The sequence below is a fragment of the Crocodylus porosus genome, unplaced genomic scaffold (genome assembly GCF_001723895.1).
Source record: "Crocodylus porosus isolate Cpor-Errol unplaced genomic scaffold, CroPor_comp1, whole genome shotgun sequence".
Taxonomy (NCBI): Eukaryota; Metazoa; Chordata; order Crocodylia; family Crocodylidae; genus Crocodylus; species Crocodylus porosus.
Window position 1 is genome coordinate 20,346,191 of NW_017728909.1, and position 23,264 is coordinate 20,369,454.

Genomic DNA, 23,264 nt, shown 5'->3' on the forward strand with positions numbered 1-23,264 from the left:
GTCTTTGGGTCTCCAGCTGTGAATGGATGGGCCCTTCCAATTCCTTGGATTGAACTGTGATTCCTGTAGCTGATTTGCCCTCAGGTATGTACACAGTGGGTTTCAAGGTGATCCATTTGACTTAATTGGAGTCAAAATTAAAGGTGCCCTTGACCCATTTTCCTTGTATCTATATGCTCATGAATAGATTCATAAGGCGTTCAACATGTATTAAACAACTGCGTGTGGCTAAGTCATTATGCTTTTGATGCATCTGTGTTAATAAAAAAGCAATAATATTCGTTGTGCTTTCATAACATCCTTCATCTCAAAGTGCCCAGCAGGCAATCAAGCCTCACAGCATTCCTGTGAGGTACAGTAAGTAATAATGGACCCATTCTGGAGGTGGGAATGTGAAAGCACAGAAGGTTAGTGCTGATATTTTCACCCCCAGCTCAAACTGAAGTTAATGGGAGTATCAGGCACTCTGATAATCAGGCTCCACATGGTTCGAGCAAAGCAACTAATTGTGAGGTTCTTGGAAAAACTTGTCTTATGCAACTTCCTTCTGGACCTATGCTAAGTCAGTGGCAGGACTGGGAATAGAGAACCCAGGGGTTCTCTAACAAGTGGCCAACAACACATAAGTTCAGAAAATTGATTTTAAAAAGTCCAACAGAAGATGTAGCTTGCTGATGAGTGGCATTAAGGTGAGTAAAGTATTAGCAGGCAGGGCTACAACTTCAGCGCATCTGGAATACTACTCCTCTGCTTTGTGGCTCTAGCATCCTATGGCCTTTCCTACACAACGAAATGAACCCTGGGCAGATAAATCCTAACAGAGGAAGCCAGGTTTAACCACGGTTTCTGAACCAGTTCAGCTGCACTTGTCAACTCTCAATGTCAGCAATGGCTCATTTTCCCACTGTAAGAAAGGTGTATCAGTTTGGACAGCAAGATGTTTCTCATTAACCTAGGCACATGGGCTTGTGCTTGTTGCCATGTAAGTGATTCCTTTTTCTAGCCAAGGAACTTGTCAAAGAGAAACACAGAAGGCTTTCCATAAAATGCAAGCAACAGCCAAGCAGGTTTTATTTTCTAGCAAGGACAGGTTTGCAAAGGTGCCTGTTGGCATTAAGTATGTACTAAAGCATTCTTGTAAAGCGAACACTTAGTTTAGTGTTTCTCAGTGAGCAGATTAATAAACCTGTTGGCAAATTGCTGTGAAAATGGCATCCCTGGCGTGTGTAAATTGATGTTGGCTTCAGGGAAAGCCAGAAGTTGTTTTGCTTCCATGTAACATTAGTATGCTCATTGTACCAACCAGCTGTTTACAATGGAGGCTGCTAACATTCAAACCAGGACTAAGAAGCTAGCAGGAAACAACTAGATTGCTTTGCTGAAATGTCAGCTCTCGATGTCTCTAACTGATGGCCTTCCCTCCCCACAGAAGTCTACAAGCCACTTTGTTCATCTGCTTTGTCAGATTATATGCTAACCTTTGTGCCCTCCTTCCCGGGAAGCAGGAGTGATCATGCCTGTGCGCTGGAAGATAAACTCAACTTAGCAGGCACATTGTGATTGCTAAATCCTGTTGTCTCATTGTCTTGTGCTTGAGATTTAGCGAGGGGAGTAGGAAGGGAGCAGGGATGTTTTATAGTGGTCTCCGAGTAAGGCTGGGGCTCCTGTCGCCTGGTGACAGGTATTTTATTAGTTTGTAATTGGGTTCTAAGCGCTGGGGAAGCTCGTTTAAAGCTTGATCAACCAGCTTCTCCCCTCCCTCTGAGGTCTCTGGTAATTCAGGCTGGACCTGCAGCCCCAGGCAGTCCAGGCCACTTTGCTTAGATTTCATTTTGCATCTAAAGGCGATCAGGACTCGCAGTAGAGATGATATATTTTATAAGACCAACAAGATTTTTGTGAAAAAAATTCTTTAATTGCAAGCTTTTGGGCACAAACACCCTTCATTGGGCATTGGAGAAAAGATTGTAAAAGTTCTCCTGGGTAGAAATGAAAGTTCATATTTCATAGGATTTCACAGAAGAGTCAATAGATGGAAGACTCCTCTGGGCAGTCAGTTCATAGCTGGTCTGGAGCCTCTCACCTCCCGTGAGGATCTGTGATGATGCAAGTTGCCTTGAAACAAAGGCAGGAGAAGGATCTTAGGTTTGACATGGTCACAGTTGCTTCCTGTTTGGGAAAATATGAAGATTTAATTTTAAAAAGATTTCATTTCATTTTGCAACTAAAGCAGTGATTGTCAACCAGGGGATCCAGGGTGCCTTGAGATCCTTTTAGGGTGTTGTGGAGTGCCACACATTATTAGCACTGTTAGGTGTGAAAACACGATTCACAAGATAAAACACCAGAGATTTCAAATAGGAATCCAGAGTGAAAAGCATTCTGAGTTCTTTGTCACAGAAGACTTGCTCTAGTATTTTTCTGTTCCAGTCAGTGCAGTCAGCCTCTGGTGTAACTGAGGTCTCAGGATAGTAGTTACGTTTGTTGCATGATCAGCCCCCCTGAAAGCAGTCTGCAGCCATGCCGTGACACATGTGCATGGCTGCAGAGTGCTTTTAAAGTGTCCAATCGCGTGGCAAACTAACCCTTGTCAAATGAGGGATCAGATGAAGGCACTCCACTTCGGAGCACCTTAGAGAGCTCATCTTCCCAGGGTTAATTTGTGGCACCATCGGAGTTGGGCTGATGTAGTCCAGCTCTGCCACCCAGACTATCAGCAGGAAGGGAGGGGAGAGCGGAAGTGAGCTGCCAGATGGAGTTTGCTTGGCCTGAGCTGGAGTGGGGCAGGGTGGATTGGAGCACCAGGCCTAGTAGCACCCCGCCAGCCCCACCTCCTCTCCAGCTTAGGCTGGGCATACCCAGTTGGCTGCTTGGTTCCCCTCCTCCTTCCTTTCCTGCTTTCAGCCCCAGAGCTGGAAGCGGGGACAGGGTGGGAGAGAGAGGTGGCTTTTCGGCTGCAGGGAGGGTCCTTGGGCTCCTGCAGGCAGGCTTGATTTTTTTTTTTCCCCCCTCCCCTCCAACCCAGCAGGCAAATCTCTGTTGAGAGCGGTGGTTGAACTCATGGTGCATTATGTAAAGCACCATGAGTTAGTGTGGGAGCCTGCATGTCTGTCAGCAGCCTGTGAGCACGAGCTGGAACGGCTCCACTAGCGTGCTCTGGGTTATGGCATCTACCTGTGGCATTGATAGCCTGGAGTTGGCACTGGGCTGATCTGGCCATAGCATGCAGCTGCTGCAGTGTGAATAGCTCTACAGCATCCCTAACTTGGCTTGTGTTTGCTTCAAGACAGTGCAGCCAGGCTCAGGACTTATGCACCCCCAGGAGTGAAGCCTGCAGAATCATGGTGCTCTCTGATCAATGGGCAGCCCTTACGCACAGCTAGAGACAAGGTTCTGTTTCACCCAGGATGGCACAGAGCTACTGAAGGGCGGTTGCAAAGCGGATGGAGCTGTTCTGTTCTCAGTGGTGGCAGATGACAGGACAAGGAGCAATGGGCTCAAGCTGCAGCAAGGGAAGCTGAGGTTGGATATTAGGACAGACTCTCTCATAAGGAAAGTAGTAAAACATTGGAGCAGGTTACCCAGAGAAGTTGTTGAGTCTTCATCCTTGGAGGTGTTTAAGACCCAGGTAGACAAAGCCTTGGCTGGGATGATGCAGTTGGGGCTGGTCCTGCTTGGAGCAGGGGGTTGGACTAGATCTGAGCTCCCTTCCAACCCTTATTTTCTATGACTATTCATCCTCTTATTGAGGAGGCTTCAATTTATTCTGATGGAGTAAGGAGGAGACATCTTAGCAGAATTCAGGCTGTTGCATGGGGCAAAATGGAGCTGCATTGACTGACTTTACATGTCTGAAAGCTGCATAAATGCTATTGGGACATCTCAACAGCAAAACAGAATCAAGCCCTTCATGCCATGGTGAAAACAAGGAGCTTTGCCTTGCCCAAGTGGACGTGATTACATAACCTACAGTGCAGGGGGAGTGTCTAGCTCTGCACCCCATGTATGGCCGGCAGCAAGCACTACGCAAGGTTGGAGAAGGGTATGCTCCTCTACATTTTTGCCTTGGGCAGGATGACGTGTGCCATAGCATTGCTGTGCACCCTGACTATTCTATCAGTCAGAATTTGGGCCTGAAGAATGGGTGCTGTTGCCTTGTGGAAAGGTTTCTGGAGCCACAACCCATCCCAAGGACTGCAAGCCAGTCCAGTCCTGGTTTTTGCATGAATTCTGCCCTGGGGAACAGATATTTGCTTCCTCGGACACAGAAAATGATTTACCCACCAGCACCACCATCAATAACTTAGAGGTGATCTGCAAAGGAGGATAAAGTGGTTCTAAAAAAACCCATACACAATCTGTATTATTTATTTAATTATGTGATTTATATGCCACCCTTCCCAACAAAAGCTCAGGGTGGCTTACCGTAAGAGAGCAGAATAATTGAAAAGGGGCAACTAGAACAAAGGAAAATAACAAAATAAACTAGAGATCTAGAAGCAACATCTGGGCCTGGTTTGGTTTGCTAAATGCTTGCTCAAATAGAAAGGTCTTCTGAAAAAATGTCCAGGCCCAGGCTCTGGCAGGCCTCAAAAAGGAGGTGAGAAACAACTGCTGAGAATGACTGGAGAACAAGATTGGATTGGTTTGAGGTATGGAAAGACGGTGCAGAGGTTTTTACACTTTGCATTGGAAGGCAAGGACTGAAGGCTCCTTGTGTTCTGAGTGAAGCGAGTTGGTGGTTCTCAGACCTGCTTCCTAATCACCAGTGACCCACCCTCTGGGATAGCCTGAACAGGACTGAAGAGCCCAGGAAGATAGGACTCCTCTATTATTACCCCCTTACAGGACAGAAGTGAAATGCATTCGTCAGACAATGCCAGTGCAGCTTACCTGAGACATTACATGCTTTCTGCATCTTCTGTCATGCCATTTCCTCCAGCCCCCTACTTTGCTCAGGGATGGAAGAACAGGATTGTCCCATGCAAACATCAATCTGCCAGTGGTCCTTTATTACACAGCAGCATGGGGAACTGCCAGTAGTTTCCTTCTTTTTTGATCTTTTTTCCTGTATAATAAAAACATATAAATCAGTTCAAACACTTGATTTAAAGATGGATCAAATCTCACACACACAAACTGTGAAATTGGTAGTGCAGGTTGGACCACACTGAAAGTTTTCTATTGACAAAGGATCTAATGTTGCAGCTGTTAGCACCTTATGATGGGCTGCAGGCTTTGGCATTATGAAGTGTGGCAGAATAGCATCCTTGTCTCTCCCCAAATTCTGCTATGTGACAATTTGGTTACCATGGTCACTGCAGAGGGCAGACATCCCAGGTAACCCTGAGTTGTAACCTGAGCTGGATACATTCCTGAGGGAGGTGGGAAACCTGCTCCCTCTGCCTACATGACTGGCCTTTCACACCTGGGTGGGGGCTTAAACTCTCTATTGTTCTAAGTGAGGCCAACCTGACTGGGAGGGGGTTAAAGACCCTGCCAGCCTACCCAGCAACCAGTGATGCATTTCAAGTTGGTTGGCTGGCAGCCAACAGTTGCTGGCCTTCATTGGGTAAGGTAAATGAGGTCATAAGTTAAGGACTGCCCAGGAGGCGAGGCAGCAGCCATGGTGAGAACTCTCAAAGAAGCTGGGCCATCTGAAACTTGCTCTCTCTTTTGGAACTCATGATCAATGAACTGCCTGCCTCCAGAGGGAATCTCCACCTGCCTCTGGATGCTACTCGTGAGTAAGGTACCTGAGATCTAACTTGATGTGTAGCTTGCAGTAACTTAGATGCATGATCAAAGGCTACCATGCCACTGTATGTTCTAAGGGATTTCTCTGATATTGTTCTATCCTGTACCTTATTCCAAACCTAGTCCTTGTAACCATTAACATTATTCTTTGTACCTAGCATGGGAGACTTATTGGGAGAGGGGCTAGATTATGCCTTGAGGTCCCTGTAGTTCAGCTGACTAAAGAAGACCACTGTTTGTGCTTCAGACTGAGGGAAGCACCCCAAGTTCTTGCAGTGGGTCAAGTACCCTCAAGGGCTAATAGGCCTGTGTTTCCCAGAGGGCACAGGTCTAGGATCAGTCCAGACTCTGGGTGGTGGCAGTGTTACCCCCAGGCTAGCAGGTATGTTCCAATCAGGGGGTTGGCCAGATATGAGGCACCCCTAGGGAGGCACTCAGACCCTGGAAGGTGGTTGGGCACAGGGAGGTGGGTGGCTCAGTACAGGAGCACCCCCTACTGGCCTGCCACATAAAGAATGGCACTTAAAAAAAATACATGTAATTCCTCATGGAAGTTTACCTTTAGGTGTTTTCATTTTCCCTTTCCCACCCTTCATCTGTGTTGTCCGTTTAGATTGCAATATCGTTGCAGCAGAGACTGTCTTAGTGCATGTACAATGTCCGATACAATGGGTCCCAATCTCAGCTGGGTTTTCTAGGTGCTACTGTGGCATAAGCAAGTGATTTATTGACATATCCTAGAAGAATAGAAATATCCTAGAAACAGGAGGTGGCGAAGACTTGTCTTCCAGTGTGTTGCTGATTCATGCATGTGAATAGTCCCTCTGGTTATGTCCTTAGCAAGATTGGATCCTGGGTCTTTCCTTCTCCTGTCAAGGCCAGGGCAGGATTGTTCATCATTTCATCTTTCCTGGACAATATCATACTCATTGGTGCTTTGTGGTGTTGCTTTTGTATTTCAAACAATTGTGGCGAGCTTGTCAACAGCAGCCTGGCTGCCGGCTTGAAAAAGTCTTCAAGCGATTGGTGGGACATTCTCACCAATTAGATGATGGCTGGGGAGAGGCTTGCCCCACCCCTACCAGGGGCGAGGCAAAGAGTCTGGACCTGGTTGGGGACTCCCTTCCCCTCCCCTCCCCGCCCCTTCCTGATTGGTCCATCTGCAATCTGGGGGTGGAGCCTCTGGAGGGGATAAAAGAACAGCATGCCAGGCACATGGGCAACTGTGAGGAGGGATGGAAAAGAGCATGGGCAAAGAAGAGCTGGTAAAAGCTGGCCAGCAGGGTGGAACACTTGTGCTGAAGAGCCTGAAGACTTCTTTCCCAGACGGGAGTGGCAAGCGGCCGTGTCCCCAGCCCTGCCACTGAGGAGCACAGTGTCGGTGCACAGCTTGGTGCATGGAGCAGGACCCTGGGAGCTGCATGAGGCAGCTCAGGTCTCCAACCCCTGACATGAGGCCAGGCACTCGGTGTACAGGCAGTGCACGGAGCGAGACCCTGGGAGCTGCTTAAAGAGCTCCAGTCTCCAGCTCAGTTGGTGCATGAGCAGTGCATGGGCCAGGACCTGGGGAGCTGCTTGGAGGTGGCTTGGGTCTCCAACCCTTGGCATGAGGCCAGGCAGTGGTGCGCGGCAGGTGCACAGGATCTGAACGGGACCCAGACCTTGGGAGCTGCTCAGGTCTCCAACCCTTGGCATGAGGCCAGGTAGTCAGTGCATGCAGCACTGCACGAAGGGTCCAGGAACAGACTGGGGCCCTGGGAGCCACTTGGGGGGGCTTGGGTTTGCAACCCCCCTGTCATGAGGCCAGGAACCTAGCACACAGGCCTGTGCCTGGAGTGTCTGGGAACAGACAGAGACCCCAGTGCCGCACAAGGTGGCTTGGGTCTCCAACCCTGAGCAAAAGGCCGAGCCCTCGGTGCTCACGACGGCGCACAGGACTGCAAGCAGGCACAGCTCAGAGAGCCCAGGAGGGCAGCGAGCCTCAGTCAGAGGAGGAGACGCCTCACTTCAACCCTGGAGTGTGACTTACTCAGGGACAGGGGATTCCCACAGGGAAGGAGGGATCTTCCCCCCTCCTGTGATACTAACCTTTGGAGAGAAGACCCCTGAAGGGAGGGCCCCCTGGGAGTGTTGTGGAGGTTTGCTGGGGCGGGCATGTTCCAACTGGGATGAGGCAGGCCTGAGGAGCACTGGGGATTTCCTCCTCCCTGGCACTGGAGTGCAGTCACGGCTCCAGGACAGACTGGGCCTTGGTGTCCCTTAAAGAATCATTTGGATTTAGTATTCCTGTGCTTTATATTTTGTGGGTCAGCATCTCATATTTTATGTATTTGCATTTTATGGTTGTAACTTGGTAATTCAATAGAGTTTAATATTGCCTGATCTTTATCCTTTGTTCTGGTTTACCTGTATCCTGAGTGGGGGGTGGGGGGAGGTAAAGGAGTGTACATGTATTGCATATAGTTCAGTGTTTTTATTTATATGTGTGTGTGTGTATGTATATAATATGTATGTATTCCTTCTTATGATTTATTGCATTAATACATTTGTATATAGTTAAGTTCACAGAGTGTCCTGGCTTGGCTCTATAGGGGAACAAGGAAAACTGCAACCACCAGTTTCACCCCACAGCACACCTGCCTTGGTTATCTTTCCCTTTAATTGGAGAGGGGAGTACATAATTAGGTACTACCCAGGTCACACAGGTAATGAAAAAAATTACATTGCTCTGAGTGGGTGCCTTATCAGTTTTGTTGAGAAGGTTTCTTAATAGTCCAAAGCCCCATTGGATCTCAGTAAAGATCTCTAGTTTGTTACATCTTAAGGTTTGGAAAATGAATTTAGCACTGAACCAACTGCCTTGAAGCTGAAGTCTGCTTTCTAGCCATGTAGCACTTACAGCTGAGCGGCAAAGCAGCTCTGCAGGCTACTACCACAGTCTGTTCAGTCATGGGCCTCTCTCAGGAGGCTTGTAATTAGGGAGTCAAAACCATTTATAATATCAACTCCTCTCTGGAACCATGCTAGTTCCATCAGTTTTTTATATAGAGAATAAGGAGACAACATGGGATACGTTTCTGGTCCCTCTAGTTTCTTGAATAAGTTTCAGTTACTTTGGTACCAGAACATCTACCTGTCAGCTCTGCACTACTGTACCCATCTCCCGCTCTACTCTTCCCTACTCTACCTGTCTGTGATGCCCTAGAAGAGAGAAGCTCTCTGTAACTCTTCTGGTTCTCCAAGGTCACCGATCTGATAAGGAGATGGGGAGGGAAACTGGGATTGCATGATGCCCAGTGGAATCAGTTTGTGATGGATCTACAATATTAGCTTTTAGATGAGCTTCAGCTGCCCTTTCATTCAGCTTCAGCGTGATCTTGCTCAAGCTGGAAACAATGGTAGCTGGCCAGAGTGGATATAACTCAGCATTGGTTTCTTCAGACCATGTTTGAGTGAGGTTCTTCTGAAAAAGCTCAGAGCTGACATATGCACTGCACAATTTGCAAAATTCCCTGGGCTCACAGACAAGTACTGCTGCTGTATCATCCTGCCTCCCGACACGGACCACATTTCGGCTGCTCAGCTGTCTGTGAGGTGAGGAACAGCCCGGGCTCCCTTTGCTTCTGGTGGGGGCAGGCTTTTGCTTTTCTTCAGTGTCATGCTTGGTTTTTTAATATAGCTACAGACATTTTATTCACTGATTGCTCTTTATGCTGTGCTAATTGAAATATGCACAACTGCCAAAAACAATTACATTCAAATTGCCTTGTCAATGCCTTTACTGCCAGATAAATGCTTTTATAGACTCATTTATGGAGGGTAATGGTAAGGAGGCTTTGTTTCCTATTTAAAGTTAACAGTTCAGTTTTGAATTGGGTCTAAATTAAATTGTGAGCTGGAAATCTGTCTGAAATTTTGTTCCTTAAATTGCATTAAATTAACATTCAATATGTTCCTTTTAAAATACAGTTGCTGCATTATCTGCTGCCAAAGGATGGCAACCGTAAAGGTCAGCAGCATGGTCTCATGGTCTGAGTAACACTGGAGAGTCAGGACTCCTGGGTTCTTTTTTTAAGCTCTACTATTGACCCACGGTGTTGTAGAAACCTGTAGAAAAGCTCTTCACCTCCTTGTATTTTTCTCATTAAATAATAATAATTCCTACCTTGCAGCGAGTCTCAGTCAATGTTTTATGAACCACAGTGAGGTTTTCAGATGAAGGGTCACTGCTCTATGCCACAGAAGTGCAAAATATTACTGGATTCTTACCTAGGCTTTCTGAGAAAACTTGCAAAGTTCTTCCTGACTGTAAAAAACAGCAGAACAATGGAGCTAGCTTCCAAGGCAGATTGAGAGATCTACTTTATTGGAGGTTTTCAAAAGGAGGCGAAGTGGGTTTCTGTCTGGGTAGTTTAGGAATAGTGTATCCAGCGGGGCTTGGTCTATGGCCATTGAGGCCCCTTCCAACTGCAGGATTCTACCACGCTCTGATTTGCAACTGATAGGCATTTGAATCCTGCCAGCATTTGGCAGGCATGCTAATAAACAGTTAGGCAGTGGTTCCCGGGGATTGTCAAAGAACAAAATCCCAGTAATTTTAATATAAGTGTAAACAGTAGGGAGCTTGGCCATTCCAAAGTCATGAATTTGCATGTTAAAGTTGCAGCCTTTCATAACTCCACTCTTGGGCATGCAATGGAGTCAAAACCAAATGGTTTTTTACATAAGATTAGCTCTTAAAATTGTTAGTTGTATGTTCTGATCATAAGGAATGCATGGATCTGTCCGGTAGTCATATTTGTAAGGTGCCCGTTTCCTGAAAAAAACTTCCTTGACATCACGTTAGTGTGGGTCATCTCTCATGGCGTATCTTGTGCAAATGGAAAACACCACTGGAAGTTGCTGAAGAAAGTCCTGGGCTGGACTAATTTTTGCTACCAGGTTTGTCCTCATTTGAACAATATTGTCCTTCAAATTGCTAGTGCAAAGTCCTGGCAGATAATGGAACTACAGAAATAATAGGTGGGAGCATTATGGTCCTCTTTCTGCCAAGGCTGGCTGTGTTCCCTTCTTTATAGTACACCCACTGGATACATTAACTGGATTTTTCACTAGATCCTTTCAGTATTCTCTTTGTAATGGCATGTATGGACAATCCAATGGCATATTTTTTGCAAGAGCAGGAATAACAGGTCTGGTGTCCTGGCATCATTTCATAATTCCCTTCTCCTTACTTACACTTACCATTTAGTTTCGGTCCCTTGTGTTATTCACTTTCTGTCCTGACTCATGGTGCTCTCTCTGATTCTTCCACACACATCCTAGGTGGCTTCTGTCATACTGAATGTAATAGTTTGAATTCTTGTAATAACTGCCCCTTAGCCAGTTTAGACAAAAAGCAAGGTTCATCTTCTGGTCTAGGCCATTTCTTGTTTTGCCTGGCCCTGCAACAAGTTTGTTTAAAAGTCTTAGGTTCTCAATCTTATCTTTAGAGGCCTTTAACAAGTTAACCTGGGAACAAGAAAAACGACCCTTAGGCAAACGTTCCGAGAGATCGAATCCTGGAAGCTTTGGAAAGGGGGTTGGGAAAGATGGGTCACCGCAGTGTTGTGGAAAATTTCCCAGAAAGCAAGAATTTAAGATAAACTGAATAGTCAGCAGAGAAATTCCGTTGTGGAAAACAAACTGACCACCCAGTAAAAATCTGTTGAGTAAAGTCCGAGCCCAATTTGGGAGTAGTGACAGGTTTGGGTCAGAGGGGCCCAAGGCGGCAACTCACCCAGTATATAACCTGTAACCTACAGTCCCAGTTTGGAGGTAACCTCACTTGCAGAATACCGAAGGAAGAATCGCAAGTGCAGGCCAGATCAGACTGATCACCTGAACTGCCCTCTCCGTGAACAAGACCTCCCGTTCACGCTGAAGCCGCGTGGCGCCCGAGTGGGACTGAAGGAAGGGGACTTGTTCCTATCACTGCTGAGACCAACCCTAAAACCATAACTAAAGAATGAAAGTATCCTTGGGGATTTGGTTTCTAGGACTTCTAGGACTGTGAGTATCTGTTTCTGTAATACTAATTCTTATAGCATTGTTTGGGAAGGAAGTGTGTTTGGAGCATTGTTTCTAATATCTGTAGTTATTGTGTTTTTAATGTTTGTGGTATTTCTTAAAGCTAAGCAGTGTTATGCATAGTAAGGAGTTTTAATTAACGTGTTAAAGGAATAAAAATTGTGATCATTGTGAAAACGAACAGGGCTCACCCTCACCCTGCCAGCGTACTGATTTGAACCAATATATTGTGTGGGACTTCTCTCTATCCTGGAAACCCGTAAGAGACAGCTTCTATTTTGATGACCCATCTAAACCCCCAGGTGCATATTTTCTCAGCCTCACACCTTCATTCAGCCTGGCTCAACTCTGCTGCTCACCAAAAGGGCTGTTCATTTGACTTGGTTTTCACCTGTCACTCTCCCTCTCGCATCTTCCTCTCTTCAACCCAACACCTGTCCTCTTTCAGCAGTGCCCAACAGTCCCCAGTCCCATGCTGTCTCTTTTTGAGATCTGTTGTCTGCTCTCCGCCTTCTCTTCTGTGCTGTCTCCTCCCATTAATAGGAGCTGCCAATTTCCTCCACGAGTCATTCCCCTTCATTCCTGCTCTCTTCCATGTCAAGGTCTGTCCTGCTGAGCTTCCAACATTTGCACCTTCTGCTCCTGCTCTCATGCTTGGAGAATCTCTGGTGGGAAACCTGTGCCCAGGCTGACCTTTTCCACTACAACGTCCTTCTCTCCTCCTTCACCTCTGTATCTCCATCCTGAAACATCTTCTAGAATCACGGACAAGGAGGGTTGAAGGGACCTCAGGAGGTCACATCTAGTTCAGCCCCTTGCTTGAAGCAGGACCAGCCCCAACTACATCATCCCAGCCCTGTTGCCAGCTTAACTGAAACCCATGCCCATGGCAAAAGACCTCACAAGCCTCCAGGTCCTCTCTGCTCCTTTCTCCTTATCACACTGATTCTTGTTTATTTCTTCCAAGAGAAAATAGACACATCCAACATGAGTTCCCCCTGCCCTGTGGCTTGGCTTCCTTCTTCTTTGTTCTCCAACATCTCTCTTCTCCTCCTGTTCTGCCCCAGATACAGAAACTCCTAGTTTGCTCTTGTCCTCCAGCCACTCCATTCACCCTATCCCACTCCACCTGAATTCCCTTCTTTTCCCCCTCATCCCTCCCTGTACTCATCTTCTGTGCATTTCACATCCCCCTGCTCTTTCCCTTCACAATATGTGTAAGTGTGGTGGTATACAATGAAGTCCCACCCCTTTCTATCCTGCAGTGACTTCTTTGTATGTCCACCCCCTTAACTGCACAACCTGGACATCATCTTGGCTTAGCACCTTTGTCTAGGTTGTTCATTTAGGCTTTCCCTCTGTCTTGCAGATTCTTTCTGCATAGCATCTTTCAGATAGGACTTTCTGTGCCAGCCCTGTTGTGTCATCCATCGCTGGCGCCTCCCAATTGGTTGCATCAATTATAAGCTACATGTCTTCCTTCCAAGGCCTTTCATGGCTTATCCAGGTCCTACCTCATCTCTCGTTCACTGTCGAAGGCTCTGTGCCTTCCTCATGCCAGCCTCTGTGGCTGACGGAGCTATTGATACTCCAGCCATTATTATTGTTACGGACACTGGCCAGCTCTTCACAGTTTGTTTTTTCAGCTCTGGTTATCCTTGGAAATAGCACCTTGTTCACTTTGCATGATCTTGTTTCAGAGCCACAGTGAGCAACAAGCCTCAGGAGGGAAGCTGCAACAGTCAAAGCCCACTAGAAGCCTCTCGAGAAAACGGGTAAGATGCTCATTTATAGTTACCAAATACCAAACTTTCTAGGTGGCTGTATTTCTGTGCATTCGTGAGAACCAAAATCGATTCCATTAGAATCACGGTCGTGTGTTGTCTAATTGGCGGCATGCAGATTTATTTAGCAATAGAGAGTGGCTCTAGATGTCCATTAAAAAGGAAATTTTCATTGGGAAATTAGAGCATAAGATGGAAATTTAAACTAAAACCCATTTAAGGGAAACCACAGCTTGACAAGATTAAAAATGCAAACTGACTCCAGACAAGATCTACGAGTAAAGTACATGCTGTCATTAGAAGTGTGAAAGCAGAGCTCTGTTTCTTGTGGTTAAATGCAGAACCATAACAGGTAGACCAATGTTATGTTTTGACCCTTCTTACTGAAAGACAAATACGTGCTTTGGACGGTGTCTTTTTTTCTAATCTGTGTGTAGAGCTGGCCCTCAGCTGACGTGAGTCAGCCTAGCTCCACTGACTTTAGCAGAGTTAAGTGAATTACAGCAGCTGGCGCATTTTACAAGGCTCATCACTTGTGCTGGAAGTAAGCAGCTTGTCATCGCCTTATGACATATCTCGATCCCATTCAGTATTCCTTTTTAGCTCCTGAAAGAGGGAATGTTGTTTGTCTGGTGAAACACTGCCACCCTAGTTATCAGCTTCTGTATGGAAATGGCATCACACTAAATTGGCACTGAATTGTAAGTGATAATCCTATTACTGAGGCAGAATTCTGTTTCTTTATGTGCCTGAATGACAGTTCACTAACTGTGTAAGTAGCTTTTTTGGCACTTTAGGAACACTTTTCAATTCTGTTACTCTGAGTGTAGCATATGCATGTGCACTGAGCATGCTCAATAAGCCATATGCTGGCTGGGAGGTACACCACTACATGCAGGTAGTCAGTATACAATCACAAGTCATAAAATTGTAGCTGGACAAAAAAACAGGACCAGCAACCGTTACATGGACTCAGAGGACAACCCCCTTGTGTTTTAGCCCCGGTAGCTGAGCAGTTAGGGCACTCACCCAGAAAGTGGGAGACCAAGGTTTATAGCTCCTCTGTTCCCAAATGTGTTTGAATGTGTGTCTCTCCAGCCACCCAAAGTAGTACGTCAGCCACCTAGCCAGAGATTAGGCATTATTCAGTCATGTCTTCAGTGCATGCACACTGCACAGGTAATAGAATTGCAAACTGCACATAATGCCAAAAATCTACTTCCGTGGCTGTTTAGCCACACAGGTGATAATAGAATTGCCCCCAAGTGTCCTGATTCAGTCTGTGAGTAAACTTCAACAATTAGTGATATTACTTTTACCCTAGTCTCTTGAGAGACAGAAATCCTAGTCCTTCTTCCTGTTTGCCTTTATTTATTTTCTTTCCTGTTATGAAACTTAAAACATGCAAACTGGTCAAACTGGCATTTGTCCAGTACAGCGCTCTTAGGTGCATGCTCATTGGAATGAATTGTCTAGTTTCATAGTGTTGTGTGCTGCTACAGTGTTGCATAAATAACAAAGCTGTACTGGAGCACCATCACTCAGAAAGCATGACAATAACCTTGGGCTGTCTTTGGTTCTTGGAGTTGTCTTCTCGTTCTCCTGCTTCCCAGTGGAGTCTCTTCCTGGCTGTTTGGTCGGATGGGGAAGGAGCCTGAAGATTTTGTTTCAGCTCCATCATGAATATCATGCAGTGTTTCTGTAATGGGCATCTTATGTACTCCACCAAAACCCAGACGTGCACATTCAGTTCAGCTAGACCTAGACTCTGGCCTGAGCAAGTGCTGTGGACTGTGTATCACTGGGCTAACTGATATGTCGTGTAAGAGGCTGTATTTAAAGGAAAAGTTGATGTATTTGAACTTCAAGTCATTACACATTTCAATAGGATGGAGAAATGTTGCCGCAAGCTGCTAAACTCTTTAATGAGTGACTCCATGCTCTGCAAATATACTAATGAATCAGAATTTAAATACAGGCCTGCAGCCGACCATCACTTTTCCATTAATAATCTTGTGTCATGACATCATCAGGTACCTTACGCCAAGAAATGCTTTGGTGTGGTATTGCAGTGGCAGTTAGATTTTTGTTTCTGCTTCAGTGTGAAACCTCCTAGCCTTTTCAAGAAAATATTTAACATTCCTCTGCCAAAACTATCATACCTAAATCTTTATAGCAGATCTAATTTGTACTGTAGCTTGTGCAACAATATTTCAAAGTAACTGTGAGTCCTTTACTAAGTCTTTGTACAGGCTTGGTCTAGTGAATGATGGCTCATTTAGAGGTTGGTTGTAGTAGGATCAAGGGAACTAAAACTACCATCCTTTAAATCATAGGATTATATGAAAGTAGGGCTGGAAGGGACCTCACAAGGTCATCTAGTCCAGCCGCCTGCTCAAGGCAGGACCAGCTGTGACCAAACCATCCCAGTCAAATGTCTGTCTAACCTGTTCTTGATCATTTCCAAGGATGGGGATTCCACAATTTCTCTAGGTAACCTGCAGTGCTTGACTGTCCTCATAGTAAAAAAGCTCTTCCTAATCTCCAGCCTAAAAACACCCTGCTGCAGGTTAAGGTCATTGCTTCTAGTCCTGTCCTATACAGGAAACAGAGAAAAGTCCATCTCCATCCTCTCTATAATTACCCTTCAAGTATTTGAAGACTGTTCTTAAATCTCCCCCTCAGTCTTCTCTTCTCCAGGCTAAATACCCCTAGTTCTTTCAGCCTTTCCTCATCAATCCTGCTTCCCAGCTCCCTGATCATTTTTGTTACAGTCACAAAGGTGAGGTAAAATACGTTGCTCCTGTTTTGAGAAGAGGAATAAATGATTTTTCAGATGGGGCAGCCAGCTTCTACGGTAATGAAGGGCCTGATCCTGGGAAGTGCTGAGTACTTCACACCTCATTTGATGGGGCTGAAGCTCTCTAGCACTTTTATAGCCCAGGCAGGCAGCTCTGTGTTAGCTAAGACTGGCCAAAGCATCTTTTGGACAGGTCAGATTAGGAACAGCTACTTTCTCATGCCCTTACCTAGGACTGGAGAAATACTGCTTTGGTAAAGAAAGGAACTGTCATAATTTAAGTGCATAATGGGTTCATTGTTTCCATGCAAGGATGAAGATGCGTCCACTGAAGTGGGAGAAGGGCAAGATGAATGGGCACAAGCGAAAACTCTAATCAAACCCCCAGATCAGCTGGAACTGACTGAGGCAGTGAGTAAAACAGCACATGTTTTTTCCAAAAAACCTTCCCAAACCCCAAAGCTGTCCTTTTAGATGGCTGCTGTTAGGGTAGTCTCTGCTATAGCAGACACTTCAGCTAGTTTTCACTGTGCAATATCTGCAGTTTAAACTGCAGCACTACCTTGAGCTACAAACTACATTAAAAGCAGCTTCGATGATAAGGCCTGGGAGAATGTTACTCCTTGTAGAATAGTTCATGAGCTGTAACACAGACCCAGAGGACCCCAGGGACCAGCAGGAGTCCAAGGGTCTTGTATATGAAGGGTCCCAGGGCTCTGGAGTATTCCCTGGCAAAATAGCTCTAACAGAGCTGCAGAGCCAGGGACTCCAGACCATCCTCATCCCCCTTGCAGAGGGCAGGCCTTACAAACCTGGTACAGCACTGCCTCATGTGGTATTGCACCAGGAGCTCCATATGCTCAGTGAAAGAAATATATATGTTTCCTCCAACCCCTCCACTCATTAATGGCACTGTAATAACTCATGGCTATACTGAAAACACTCTCTGCAGGGCTTAGTGCTCTCCAGGTGTTGGGACTGTGCATGCTTCAAGCCAGGATCTGTCTTCCTCAGTGTGAAGAAAACCTCCTCTTTTTAAGTGCTGTCACAATCTCAGTAGTACCCAACAGTATTAATACGATGAAAGAATCTGAGTAGTCCCATTCAAGGTAATGGAAATGCCTGGAAGAATAAACATTCTCCCAGTGGTGTTTGCCAAACAGGGATTTAACTTGATACCATTGCTTCTAGTTTCACATCACATACATGACATTTCATATTATTTTATATTCTGCAGGAACTTTGCTATTGATGTTGTTTAGTTGGTGGCATAAGCTTTGGGTAAGGTATCTGCTGCAGTTTGAACACAGTAGAAGTAAGGAACATGCTGATCTTTCTGTACTAGTAGTACTCACCCTGCTAGCCGCATGGGCCAGGTGAGGGGCAGGGGGCCAGTCTGTGGGCTGGTTGGAGCCCTGTGTGCCAGGATTGAGCCTTTGGGCCCCATCTTGCCAGTTGTCTGCCTTGTGCATCACGGTTAGTCAGTCCGTGGGGGCCTGGTGCCATCCCCTGCCACCAAGATTGGGTCCCAGGGGTCTGGCATTGCCCCCCTTCCATCCCTGCATGCCAGGATTGGGCCCTGAGGGCCTGGCACTGGCATCATGTGCTGGGATTGGGGCTTGGTGCTACCCCCACCAGCTGGGATCAGGTGCCTGAACTAATATGCAGGGTCTCGGCCCCCCATGGGTCCAGAAATTTGGCAGCAGAGGAGCAATGCAAACCACAGGCCAGATCTGGCACATGGGCCAGGGGTTGAACACCCCTGTTCTATATTATCTACTCTGGCATTAAGACCTGGATTGTATCGATGACCCTGTTTTTCCATTCCAAAGGAATTAAAAGAGGAGTTTACACGCATCCTGACTGCCAATAACCCTCATGCTCCGCAGAATATCGTCAGATACAGCTTTAAAGTAAGTGCTGTTGACCAGCAGATTTGAGTTTGGATAAGAGTGGGCTGAGATTTGTCTGCCATTTGTTGATTTTGTGCTTGGCTTTAATTTATAGCAAGGAAACATGACTTTTCTTAAGGCTTTATTTTATTTCATGTATCCTTGCAGCAGTTCTCCAGGGGTTGTTGCAAAGGGTAAAAATCTATAAATGTTAACATAATTGTGCATGCAGAAATAGCTAAAAACAGTTTCTCAGCCAAGGCTGACAGTGAGCATAATTAGTGCAGCTAATCTCAGGCGATAAATCCTTCCATTCAATAGCGGTCAGGGGGAAGGGAAGATTCTTTACACAGTCCCTAGGGCATTTATAACTCAGCAAGATCCAGGATCATGAAATTTCATCAGAGTTCCAAAATGTGTCTGGTGCAATCAATGCTAATTAAGGGCCAAGTTGTGGCCACTAACAGGAGTAAGGTGTATGGCAAGGATTCCTGAGGAGTCTCTGAGCAGAAGTGTGCTGCAGGAAGCCCAGCTTCTCCTGCAGTGTTGTAGGGTACAGAGGGCAGGCGCATTGTCCATCACCCTGGTGCAGGTTGCTCCCTTAATGTGTCTAGCTAGCAATGTGGGCTGCTGCAGGGTGAGGGTGGAGCCAGGGCCCTGCTTCCTCCACCCCTTCCTTGGATGGTTTGCACTCTCAGGGCACATGGATAAAGCACTCTCTGCACTCCATTAGGTAACTGGAAGTTGACTGTCCCTGGCCCTCAAGGCAGTGCTAAGTAGGGTGAGTCCTACCTCCCCTCTGTGAACAGGTACAAATCTCAAGAACAGTCCTCCCTCCCTAGCTTGCTCCTGTGGCCATATGACTGAGAGCAAACAAAACTCAGAAGCATCCGAACCCCAAGCCTCTGGGCTTGGGCCTGCACATAGGATGCCTGCAAAATGATTTGGAAACATCTGAAGCCCCAGGTGGGGGTAGAGGATGTTTGCCAGTAGTAGGGCCACATATGGTTCTTGAATGACTCACGGATTGGGAATTGATTTGGCTCATTTGGCTTGGAACACAAAACATTTTTCTTAAAAAAAAAAAAAAAAAAAGTCTGACCCTCTGCTGCTCCCTAATAGAAAAGAGATGGAACTGCCAAGAGGAGAATCAGGCCTGTAAGAGGCCAAGATGGGGTCCCATTCTCTTCTGCTTTCTGTTGGTGTGAGTCCCCTTGACCCCGCTGTTAGTGTTATGGTGTAATGGAGAGAACAGTGTGAATGGAGAGAACAGTGTGGCCCAGGGTGATGAGTTACTGATGAATCTGTGATCGCCTCAGTGACTGCAGTGGACTCCATACAGAGCTGTGAGACTAGGCTTGAAGCTGGAGTACAGTTGGGACTGAATACAACAGTATTTTGCTGCAGGGCATGTACTGTATAAGTTATGTGAAGTCTGCAGTGACTTCCTATTGCTTTTGCATACAACTCAAGGTGTTGATCTTGATCTACAAAGCCCTGTGTGGTTTAAGTCTAAGGATATGTCTGCAGTCTAGTATGGACATCTGCAAGCTATCTTTAAGCTAGTTGGCTCTGGTACCAGTAGACACCTAACTGTGGCAGCCCAGGCTTTAGCATGGACTAGTCACCCAAGTAGTATCTCTGTTTCTCTGGCAGGTTTTGCAGCTCATGTTGAGTTCCATGCTGCCGTGGCTATGCTGCTACCAGTACTCAAACTCCCTAGCTAATACTTGGCTTAGCTACAAGAATATGCCATTACAAGTACAGCAGGGGCTTCAGTATAGACATACCCATGGCCACTTAGCTGTTTCAATGATGCAAAGATATGAGGTCAGCTGGTGTGAGGTTCCTTTTGATAGTCTCTAGATTTGGACATCTGGGTTCAGGCATTCCCTTGTGGGCCCTTACCTCACACAGATCGGAAAACCTGACCCAGGTTTACACCTCTTACTGGTTTTGTGTGATGCTGGGGTTGGTGTTGGGGGAACTGCTATCCCTGACAGTGCTGCTTAATACAACACCAGGCCAAAGACTACAGTCTGATCTGATTTCTCACAAAGGAGTCCATTTAGATTCCAAAAGCCACATCAACTAAGGGGAAGCAGAGAGTTCAGCTTAATCACCAGACCTTAGGGGGAGCCAGTTGTATGGATACTTCTGCCCTATACGCTGAATACAACTAATATAGAAGTCACTGAAGGTGCTTGAGTTTGAGAGAGAAAAATGCGATGGAATATGCCCTAAAAAGGATATTGTCCCCAGCTTCCACCAAACTGGAAGCACTTGGGCCTAGCATAACTTGCCTGCATGTCTAGTTCAGTAAGCAGAAAGAAGCCCATTGATCCCAGTGGGTTTGAATCAAACCCTAACCCCTTCTTTTGAACATGGATAGACTTTCTTGGACTAGCCCTGATTTTTCTCCCTATGTTGTAAATCTGTGGCCTTGACTAGCTTTTAGACTTAGATAGTCATTTCATTTCCTGTTGGTGTGGAACTGCAGTGTGACAGGTGTGAATGGTAAATGGGCAGCCTGGTTATCAGTATAAACCTGTTCAGTTCTATCATCTGAAGGCAAAAGTGATGTACTGATTAAAATAATCAGGCTGCCTCAATATGAGTCTTTTGAGTTTTTGTTTTCCTTCTGCAGGAACGGACATACAAACAGATAAGCAGTGTGGACCAGATGGCCATCCACTTCTCCCTGGATGGAAACCTGTTGTCCTTAGACTCAGATGAAGGCAGACGACAGAGTGCCAGAAGAGCTACAATGACAGGCTGGTTTATAAGATGATACAGGGACTATTGTTAAGCAAAGAATTGATGTAATTTATTGTGGGTATGGGTGAATGAGCACACAGCAAGTAGAGGCCTGAACATGGAGCAGTCTTTATTTTTCTAAGCAGGATTTCCCAGGATGGATATAGCCACAGGCAGTGGGTATACCTGTGCTGCAGGCTGGATGGGCTACTTTGCCCAGCCTCCACTGAGCTCGGTGCTGCTGTGCCTGCATAGTGACTGCATTGCACACATCCATAGTTCTCTGAGAGAGTGGTCACATTTCTTCCTCTTCACTCAGGCAAGCATGAACCATGTGAACACAATTAACCTGTAGAGCAGATTGGGCTGTAACATAAGGGTTTCCCATGGGTCCCTAACATGCCCAAATCAAGAGCTTTGTGAGCTGTGATGTGAATCTAGGCAGGCAGACAGCTTTGTTGCAGCCTCATTCTAGTAATGTTGCTAACACCCTCTATGACTTTGTGTGAGCTAGGTCACTATTTCAGATCATGCCTCCATAAAATGAGATCAGTGGGTATGAGCCAGATGGGCCCTTTGGGTACCTTAATTTAGGTGTTGCAGTTCTTGAAACTGAGGCAGATGGCCCCAGGAGGATGACTTGGTATTGGGTGCATAAGCTTTTACACAGTCAGTCAGTGTGGAGAATTAAGAACATCTGAAGGGTTGCGCAGGGTTAGGCTCCTGGGCACTATACAGAGAATGGGAGGTGTTAGGTGCCTCCAAAGGGTGACTTGGAGAATCTAGAGGTGGCCAGCAGGAAACACTAGGGGCAAGTATCTCTCTGGAGCTGAGGTGCCTGACTTGGGGATGTGCATTGGATGCCTATTTTCACCATAGATTGGGTCAGCTAGTCCTGTACTGAAGGTGTGTGCCTAACTGCTAGCTCGGTGGTTACAGCACTTACCTTTGAAGTGGGAGATCCAGATTCTTTAGCTTAAAGAATTCAAACCCACATCTTGTGCCTCCTAGCTACTGAATAGTGCCCTACCCATAGAATAGGTTGGGAGAGGGCAGCTTCCGTTCCTTCTGCTGGTCAAGCATGCAAGAGTTATTGGGCCAGAAAGAGCAAGTACAAAGGTTGCTTATTGTGGTTAGAGCACTGTGCTGGGAAAAGGAAGTCCCTCTCAGCAAAGTGCTGTAACCACTAGATGACTTGCTTCTGCATGCTCTTCTCCTGGCACCACAGTAATAGCATGCCTTTCTGCTTAGTGGTGCAGGTTCTTCAGTAGAAAGGGTGGAGGGTCCTCAGACCATAAGTGTGGTAGGTCTGTTTTGATGCTGAAAACGTTGGAAAGTGTATGGGATACCTAGGAGAAGAAGCCTGTCAGCCAGAGCTGATAAACTTACCTCTTCTATTTTCAGAACTGGCCCCTGTTGGGTCCTCCATGGTAGAAATTGAAGAGATAGAGGTTATAGAAGAAAGCAGCAAAGAAGATCTACTGGTAATGGCCCCCGCTACCTGTGAACTGTCAGCTTGATTTTAAATATTAGAGTCTAAGGCCAGTTTGCACATTAGAATCACGACCAGAAGATGCTCCATGGCTGATGTCTTCATGACTTCTGTGGTCCCAGCAGATATGTCTCGTGCCGATTCTATAAGGTGGCTACAGCTCCCTCTCCACTCTTTAATGAGGAAGTGTTGCCCATGGAGATGAGAGGTTTTAGCATGCCTTCCTGTGTCTTGATCCCAGTGCTCCAGCTGGGTGGACCTGCGGTCTGTGTCTGCAGCATGTCAGCTGTAATGAAGCAGCCTTATTTTATACAAAGCACATGTGACCCTTGCGCTGCTTGCTTGTCACTGCACCAGCGCTGAGAGAAGTCTGGAGGCCATTGTTTTTTTTACTATTGCAATACTCAGTTATTTCATTTGTCTACTTCTGAGGGAGCTATTTCAAGACATCTTATTGCTTTGTGATAGAAAAAGAACACAAAGGATCTTCTAGGCACCTACAAAAGAACCAGCCAGCCTTACAAAAATGTGGGAGAAACCCCACAATTTACTAACAAGCAAATCATGTGTTCAAAATAAGACAATTGTGGCGGAATGCCGGGCTAGTGGTTCCGGCACTGCTTAGGGGAGCCGCGGGCTTTGCAGGGCTGTGCGAGCGCGCGGCTTGTGGGGCGGGATTGGAGGTAGCTTTATAGCCGCCCTCGAGGTTCGCC

At 46.3% G+C, this 23,264-nt stretch overlaps 1 protein-coding gene across 1 annotated transcript in view; it reads left to right on the forward strand.

Moving 5' to 3' along the window:
* DNAI1 (dynein axonemal intermediate chain 1) overlaps window positions 1–23,264 on the forward strand; it is a 215,699-nt gene that overhangs the window by 803 nt on the left and 191,632 nt on the right. Inside the window, exons 2-6 of the mRNA XM_019531683.1 lie at window positions 13,527–13,601; window positions 16,723–16,821; window positions 18,243–18,323; window positions 20,950–21,076; window positions 22,464–22,543. Of these exons, the coding sequence (XP_019387228.1) occupies window positions 13,527–13,601; window positions 16,723–16,821; window positions 18,243–18,323; window positions 20,950–21,076; window positions 22,464–22,543 (462 nt within the window). The remainder of the gene's footprint in view (window positions 1–13,526; window positions 13,602–16,722; window positions 16,822–18,242; window positions 18,324–20,949; window positions 21,077–22,463; window positions 22,544–23,264) is intronic.